The sequence below is a fragment of the Mesoplodon mirus genome, assembly GCF_964341445.2.
Source record: "Mesoplodon mirus genome assembly, chromosome: X".
NCBI classification, from domain to species: domain Eukaryota; kingdom Metazoa; phylum Chordata; class Mammalia; order Artiodactyla; family Ziphiidae; genus Mesoplodon; species Mesoplodon mirus.
In genome coordinates this window covers 86,593,518-86,601,693 of record NC_138981.1, presented here as the reverse complement: position 1 = coordinate 86,601,693, position 8,176 = coordinate 86,593,518, and the positions used below count along the sequence as shown (strand labels likewise).

General features: G+C 48.1%; 1 protein-coding gene across 3 annotated transcripts in view; it reads right to left on the bottom strand.

Moving 5' to 3' along the window:
• Positions 1 to 206: 206 nt before the first annotated feature.
• The window catches only part of DRP2 (dystrophin related protein 2), a gene marked incomplete at both ends in the record, with an annotated part of 28,003 nt that continues 20,033 nt past the window's right edge, over positions 207 to 8,176 (bottom strand). For all 3 annotated transcript variants that reach the window (XM_082610317.1, XM_082610318.1, XM_082610319.1), the window contains 8 exons: positions 207 to 331; positions 654 to 774; positions 1,921 to 2,158; positions 3,959 to 4,102; positions 4,994 to 5,059; positions 5,324 to 5,389; positions 5,711 to 5,847; positions 7,102 to 7,213. In XM_082610317.1, coding sequence (XP_082466443.1) covers positions 207 to 331; positions 654 to 774; positions 1,921 to 2,158; positions 3,959 to 4,102; positions 4,994 to 5,059; positions 5,324 to 5,389; positions 5,711 to 5,847; positions 7,102 to 7,213 — 1,009 coding nt within the window. The remainder of the gene's footprint in view (positions 332 to 653; positions 775 to 1,920; positions 2,159 to 3,958; positions 4,103 to 4,993; positions 5,060 to 5,323; positions 5,390 to 5,710; positions 5,848 to 7,101; positions 7,214 to 8,176) is intronic.

Below are 8,176 nucleotides of genomic sequence, written 5' to 3'. Positions count from 1 at the left end.
GTCAGAGGAATCATGCCTCTCCCTCCCGCGGCCCTCACACACCCACCTCGCATACCATTGAATCCCTGCTGCTGCCTGGAGCCCAGATAACTCCGGCTGAGGAATATGGGGCCAGTGGGGACTGGAAAGGTTAGGTGAAGGCTGAGGGAAGGCTTTGACCAGAACTGGGAGAGGACCGTGGACTATAGGATGGGGATCTGGTTCCATCAGGAGGCCAGCAGAGTGTTGGTAGTCACATCAGAACTTCGCACACTGGGGAAGGCATGGCGGAGCTTCTCCATAATGTCTTCCAAGCACAGGCTGACATCTTGGCTCTTTGACCCCACATCATCTGAGTTGGAGAAGAAAGATGTGTGAAGAGAACTAGAAATTCCCTTATGAGGCCAAGGGGCTGAGGTAGGATGCTGCCGACTGAAGGGTGAACCTATAGCATTTGTATCTTCCCGGCACGATGCTTAGGTACATATGAGGTACTCGACATACATTTGTGGAATAAAGGAATGAATGAATCAGTCAATAAGCCCATCATCCCTGACCCTAAGCTCAAAGCCATGAGGAGAAACCAGTCCCAGCCCTAGCAGAACCTTAGGCAAGAGACCTGGGGCAAGACAAAGCCATGGAGGAAGGGGTTAGGAGGGGCTGGGGGAACTCACCTGCAGCTTGAGTGTCTGGAGTAGTCTGTCCTTTCTCCTGGGGGTGACTGCCTTCTGACTGCTGCGGAGAGGAAGCCAGGGACGAGCCTGCGGAGCCATTGCCATCCGATTCAGTATGTGGCTAGCAAGAGGTAAGGCATGACTTAAGTGGCTTTGCCTTCCTGACCTTACTTTGACAGACTCCCGAGCTCAGAAAGGTCCTTAGAGACATTATGCCCATCCCTTTGCCCTGGGACTTTAAGAAGCTTTTGGTGGTGCCCCAAACAGTGGTTTCCCCTTTCACGAAACTTCTTAGAATATTTAATTACTGAATACCCTCTTCCTTCAACAACATGTATCAAAGGCTCCCAGTTCTTCTAAGGATGCCATTGCCCCTAAATATCTCTTGCTGTCATTTCAGCTATAATTAAGCTATCTAGAACTCAATTCCCTCTGGAAATGTAGAGTTGCACACCTGATCCTTGGTTCATGACATAATATCGAATGTTAAGACCTCCAGGAATTCATCTAGAGGCCATCCCTTGGAGGATCTGGGGAAGAGGCATAGTGTGGTATTACCTGGTATGAATAATGACAATAATTATTCATAAATTATTCATTTATGAAATGTTTATTATAGTCCTGGCATCATGCCAAATTGTTTAAATGCATTATTTCATTTGACGTTCACCACAATTCCATGAAGTTGGTATATTTTTATCCCTGTTTTACAGATGAGGGAACTGGGGCTTAGTGAGGCTAAGTAACTTTCCTAACGTCCCACAGCCACTAATCGGCAGCACTACACTCAAACTCAGGGCTGTCTAACTCCAGAACCACACTACATCCTATACACTACCTCTCAAAGAGGAAAGAGACAAAAAGTAACAAGTGATCCCTTCACAATAAAAATCTTCCTGTTGCCAAGCATGTCCAAACTTGCTTCTTTCCAGCAAACATCAAAGTAGCAAAGTCAACGTTTTGGATGATTCTTTGAACTTTGTTCTTTCAACACCAGATTCAAATGGGTTGTGGGGAAGTGAGCCCTCAAAAGCCCTCCCTGAGCCCTAGGCCCCACGGTGGCTTGGATGGAGTGGAAGCTAGGTACAAGAGAATTGGCCAAGCGATGTGATATAGCAGCCCATTCCTCCCCCCAACTTTCCTGATTGCCAGCCCAGTTCTCTTCAGAAAGTCTTCCAACAGCCACCTCCCAGGAGCAAGAAGCACCTCTCCCTGGCCCGCCTATGCTCGGAGGCTGCTCTGATTCTTCCCCTGGCCCCAGACTCACTTGCAGGAGCAGCTCCCTTAAGCGCTGCAGCTGGGACTCGAGTTGCTTGTTGTGGTCTTCAAGAATCTGCATGCGTGTCTCCAGGCGGCTCTTGTGCTGCCGAAGGATCCGGGCCTCAGCCAGCAGCTCCTCATTGCAGTGGTCCTGTGCCACCTCGGCAGAGCCCTCAGCCAGGGTGGGTGCCTCAGCAGCCTCCTCATGCTGCCACTTCAGGCGCCTCAGCTCCCCCTGGAGAATCCTGCCAAGGATGGAGAAGCCAAGGCCAATGACCTTCACAGGGTATTGACTGTCCAGGGCTCAGTGTCCCCTCATACCTAGGTGTGAGCAATCCCTCTGCTCTCCCATCCCCACCCCCACCCCAGCCCCCAAGCTGTGCTTTTTTTTTTTTTGGTCGCAGCATATGGGGTCCTAGTTCCCTGACCAGGAATCGAACCCGTGCCCTCTGCAGTGCTGCAGTGGAAGTGTGGAGTCCCAACCACTGGACGGCCAGGGAAGTCCATCCCAGCCATGCTCTTGCTTGAATGGCCATATCCACTTCCTCTCCAACACATATGTCATTTACTTTGCCATCCTTAGGCCACAGAGCAGAGAGAGCTGACATTTCATATAACAAATGTCTCAGGGCTTTGATGTGCTGCTTCGGGGATTAATTCTGACCTTAAAATCGGGCAGAAACACAGTCTGCAAATAAATGAGGCATTAGGGCCACTGACTCACCCACTCCTTTTTTAGACTTTTAGATTCCAGGGGAAGATAAAACATAAACAAAGGATCACCCATCTTTCCTCTTCTCTCTACTACCCTCCTCTCTGGCCCACTTTAAACACCCATGTTGAGTCATCAAGGAAACAGATTCCAAAGAGTTGGTCTCCTTTGGAGGACATTACTTTTTTTTTTCTTTTTTGCAACAGAATCACTCTCTCCCTAGTGTTTCCCAGGGCCTCCCCACCACTGCTCTAGTGCAGTGCTTCTCAAACTATCCATAGCAAAAAAAAACAGGGGGATTTTTCAATCCATCATGGATCAGTAAATGGTCTGAATGTGCATAGCTAGTACACAGCTCACACCACACGTGACTTGCTGCCCAAATGCAACAACACTCAACCTGGCCTATACCCAGTTCAATGAAGACAAGTCCACTAATTATGTGCGTGGATATTGTGGCAATGTCAAATTGCTATGAAAATTTCTAAAAGTTTACTCTCTATTTATGTATTTATCTTGTCTTGAACCAGTAACAAATACTTTGCAGATAGGCCCTGTTCTAAGGACTTGCTAATCCAAATACAGTCTGTAGGCCTGAGGCATGGGCATCCTTTAGGAGCTGGTTAGAAGTGCAGGAACTACGGCCCCACCCCAGACCTTCAAATCAGAATCTGCATTTCACCAAGCTTCCCAAGTGACTTGTATGCACACTAATGTTTGAGAATTGCTTTTCTGGGGGTTGCTATTGATTCTACTACACACCCCCAAAGTGTCTTGGATGCTCCTCAGACTCCTGCTGCCCTCCATGCTTTACAGAGATCAGTGCCATCCCCATAATCTTCTTCACCTTCCCTCTTCCAGTGCTCAAATGCTCTATGCAGCATCCTCCTCCTCTTATTACTTTCACTAAGTGATAAGGACCTGTTTCCACTTCCAACAACTGAAAGTTCCTTGAGGGCAGAGGCATCTCTTCTGTCTCTTCTGTATTCTCTGTGTTTGCATTCTCTCTGCCTGTATCTATTGGGTACTTGGAGATATTTGGGTTGAGTTAAAAAGGATTCAAATAATTATTAGGATAGCTAGCTTTTATTGAACACTTCCAATCAGACAGACACTGGCTAACACATTATATGCCTGATCATTTGATCTTCACAAGTGACCTTAAGAGGTAGGTACTCTTATCATCATCCCCATTTTACAGATGAGGAAATGGAAGATCACAGAATATAAGTAACTTGTTCAAGGCCACATAGCTAGGATGTGGAAATTCAGGACTTGAATTACGCTGTCTGACTCTAGAACCCACACAGATCTGTGCCATTGCCACACCTACCGGTTCTCATCCTCTAAGTGGGCCAGGATCTTTTCGAGCTCCCCTTTGCTTTCAGTGGCCATGCTGCACGGAGCCTGCTGTCCAAAGGCTGGCTCCCGGTCTGTAATGGGGCTGGAGTGCCGCAGCAAGTACTGGTCCTCGTCTCTGTGTGGGGGTGGGGAGAGGAAAGAGGGGACCAGGCATTGAAGTGAGAAACAGCTCAGGGTGTGAGTTCTCAGCTCCCACCTCAAGCCCCAGGAGAGCCACATGCTGGAGGATTCCCTCTCTAAGATACATAGAGAGGGAAAAGGCCATGTATTCAGGTTTAAGAGGGATAAAAGTGTTCAAAGGTGGCAGGGGTCATTATTGGGGGTAGTAGGAGAGAGTGTTTTCAGGATGCCGAGGCTCCTGGGTTCTACTTATAGTGACCTGGGAAACAATGAGCAAATTACTTCCCTTTCTGTGATGTTCCCCCACCCCACCCCGCTTCGCTTTCCCATCCCCAGGGGAATTGTGGTCTGCCTGAGTCCCAGTCCCAGGGCTGGATTTATCCGTGTAGCCAACAGTTCCTAGGTCCTCTGAGGAGGCCGGGGACCTCCCTAGAGATGAAGGGCCCCTTCTCTGGGCTATAGCACCAAGGAATCTCTCTGGCCACACTTCAGTCAAGTCCCTGGTATCACTCCAGGGTTGATGTGGCACTAGATGGGGCATTGGCATTTTGAGCATAAGATAATGGCTCATTTCTGCAACTTTAGTTGAGGGCATATTCTTCTTCCCTCAGAGTTAGGAATAAAAGGATGGGATCTTGCAACAGAAAGGGACCTTGGCAGATGGCAGGGAGGTAGTTCATCCTTCATTACCCTGCTCGGTTGATAGAGGGCAGACTGCTTCTCTCATTAAATGCTGTGCCCAGAAAGCAGACTTCCTTCCTTAGGGTGTCAGGGACGCTATCCACACACAACCCACCTCCCACTGAGGATATACCCTCCCCAAGTGGTGGTAGAAAGATCCCAAAGGAGAGCTATTCCTGGCAAATATGCATCTGTGAAAACTCACATGCTGTCGTCTGGGGACAAGCTGTCATTAAAGAAGGGGCAATTTTGACTTTCCATCTCAGCAAGCCTAGGAAGAAAGAGCAGGAGCAGAAGGGAAAACAGTATGTGAAGACTGCTTTCATCTCAAGGACTGTAATCCCACTGTAGGATCATCAGGTTTGGGGGGCTGTCCCACTTCCCCCTCCCCCGCCCCAAACGTTAGGCCTCACTGGCTGCTGCAAAGCCCACTGTGCATGTCCCCCTGGCCCTGACTTCATTCTCTTTGCCCCACCTGAAAACCCCTTTCCCCCTTGGACTCCTTACAATTCCCCTCCCCCAAATCTGGTGGTACCTGCTGGCAAAATGCTCAATGCGGGAGTGTGTGTCAGCGTGTGGCAACATCGGGGAAGAAGCTGGCCTAGGAGAAAGCAGCAAAGACTCAGAAGACCAAAGACTGGGTAGCTGGGCAGCCTGTCTCCTCACCACCATCCTTCCACACCCCGCAACACCACCACCGAATTAGGGAGCTCCCAAGAGCTGATGGGAACAAGATACAGAGACTGGATTCTAGTCTGTTTCTCAGGTCAGATTCCTGGTCAGGCCCCAGCTGAACTGCCCTGTCACTAGTTGGCTTTGCCCTGGAAGACGGCCCTAGGCCATGTGGGACTCAGCCCCTTCACAGCACATCCCTAGGCTCAGTGAGGATGCCTGCAGCCCCTGCTCAGCTACCGGTACTCACGTCTCACTGTAGTCGGCCTCCAGCACTGACTGCACAGGCAGATAACCTCGCTGAGGGTGTTTGCTGAAATAATGCTTTGAGCGGAATTTGTTCTTTAAGGTAGTGGCAAAGTCCCTCATGTTCTCACTGGATGTGGTCTGGGAGGAGACAAGATAGAGGGGCTCACCCTAATGGGCTATTCTAGGGAGGTGTGGCCACTCCCCTGGAGCACGGACCATGACTGGTAGTCCACTCTTGTTCATATTTGCCACACCTCGCTCCTAGAAAAAGATCTAGAAGGATACATGCCAAACTGTGAGCACTGCTTGCCTCAGGGAAGTTAGACTTGAGGGGTGGGGAACGCACTGAGGAGAAAAGGGGGCTCTGTTTTATACTTTAAACGCCTCTACATAATTTGAATCTTTTACAATGATCGTATATTTGTTAACTTGTAAATATCTTTTACATAAATTCTAGGGATGTAGAAGATGAGCAGGAGCTAGACAATTATCAGTCTACCATCTCTAGCCAGTTTCCCATGTATGACGTTAATAATGTTTATTTCAAAATGATAATAAAAGAAAAATAAAGGTCAAGGTCACTGCTTCCATTGGGTCACACATGCTTCTGTGTCAATAGAATGTGGAGAAGAGATGACAGCTCAGGGAGATGGATTATGGAGATGGGGAGGTAAGTTGGGAGAGAGCAGTGGGGGGAGCTGGGGACATGCTTGGGACTTTGGGAGCATGTGTGGGGAGAGAGGAATAAAGGAGTTTAGGGAGGAGAGTCAGCTCAGGAAGCTAAGCCTGGAGGTCTGAGTCCTGAACATAGCAGAGTAGAAATTCTGTGGCTGGAGTTCAGGGATGCTGGGCTCAGGAAGCTATGAAGGGCACAGTTTCCAACGAAAGCCCAGTTGATTTGGGGGACCCAGGTAAAGAGCATACCCCCTTTTCACACAGGAGACTGAGTAATGAAGTTGAGCACAAACATTGGTATTGACTAGAAGGGATGGAAGCAATGACAAGGTAGCAGGTGAAGACCAGGGGACAGAAACAATCCAGGAAGCTAAGCAGGAAAAACTAAATTGAGCAATCGAAGGCTAGTCACCTGTAACTGCCTTGCTGTCTCTATTTTTTCCTGAGACTTCTCTCTGCAGGAGAATAGTGAGTGCCTTTTAGATGGCCAAGAATGTCCTGGGCTGCTGCAGCCAGCTACTGCCCCGGTGAGGGTGAGGGAGAAGCTCTGCTAGAAGGACAGCCCTGGATCCCCCAAATTGGTCAATCACCAGGCCTGTTTGGAGGATGCTCCCCAATGGAGAGCAGAATACAGTGAGCTAATGCTGGACAAAATGGATCAAGCACCCAGAAGCTGAGAGTTGCCTGTCCCTCCCGCCCGGCCCAGAGGCTCCATACCGGGGTGTAATACTCCATGATGGGATAATGAAGCTTGTTGCCCTTGCTGGCCCTGCCTGTCAGGAAGCAGGTCTGGCAGATGTCCACGTTAAATTGTTTCAGACTCCGATACCTTGGGGAAAGGACAGGTGGTAGGAAAGAGGATGCAATATACTATAATGACCTCCCCCTCCCCCAAACATCCAAATATACACATACATTAAAAGGGGGTGAGGCATGGAACAGTAACCTCCTATACGTGGAGCACTTAACCTCCTATGCATAGCAGTGATAGAGTCCTCACTAGATGACTAGTCTTACTCCAGAGACCACAGATCTCCATGAAATCACATGCTCAGAATCCCAGGAAGTTCGGGAAGTAGCCCTGTCTTACCATCTTTTTTAAAAGGAAGGGTGGGATAAACAACAAGGTCCTACTGTATAGCAGAGAGAACTATATTCAATATCCTATGATAAACCATAATGGAAAAGAATATAAAAAATGTATATATATATATATATATATATATATATATATATATATATGTATAACTGAATCAATTTTCTGTACAGCAGAAATTAACACAACATTGTGAATCAACTATACTTCAATGAAAAAAATAAAAGGGAGGGTGGGACGGGGTAAAGAGCTCATTATATCAAATAACCTTCTCAACCAAGGTGGTCTGAAAGGGTCCAGTTTCACAGGTATGACCACCTTCCTTGGAGAAGGCACACTTTCAATATGGAGACAACTGATTCTATCAGCCGTGGGAAAGTGGGCTAAAAATTATTCCCCAAAGTTATTTATAATAATAACTCTATTATAACTGAATATAGACTAGCCCTTCAGATCCAATTCCAAAGCCTGATTGGACTGCCCAGACCTAACAGCATAGCATGGTGAAATGTCTAGACTTAGAGCAGTCAGAGGATCCGACATCTTGTCCTGGAGCTACACTAGCCAGCAGTGTGAACTCCACCTCTGTGCCTCATTTGCTTGTGACAAAGTGAGAGAGTGGCATGGACATATATACACTACCAAATGTAAAATAGATAGCTAGTGGGAAGCAGCCGCATAGCACAGGGAGATCAG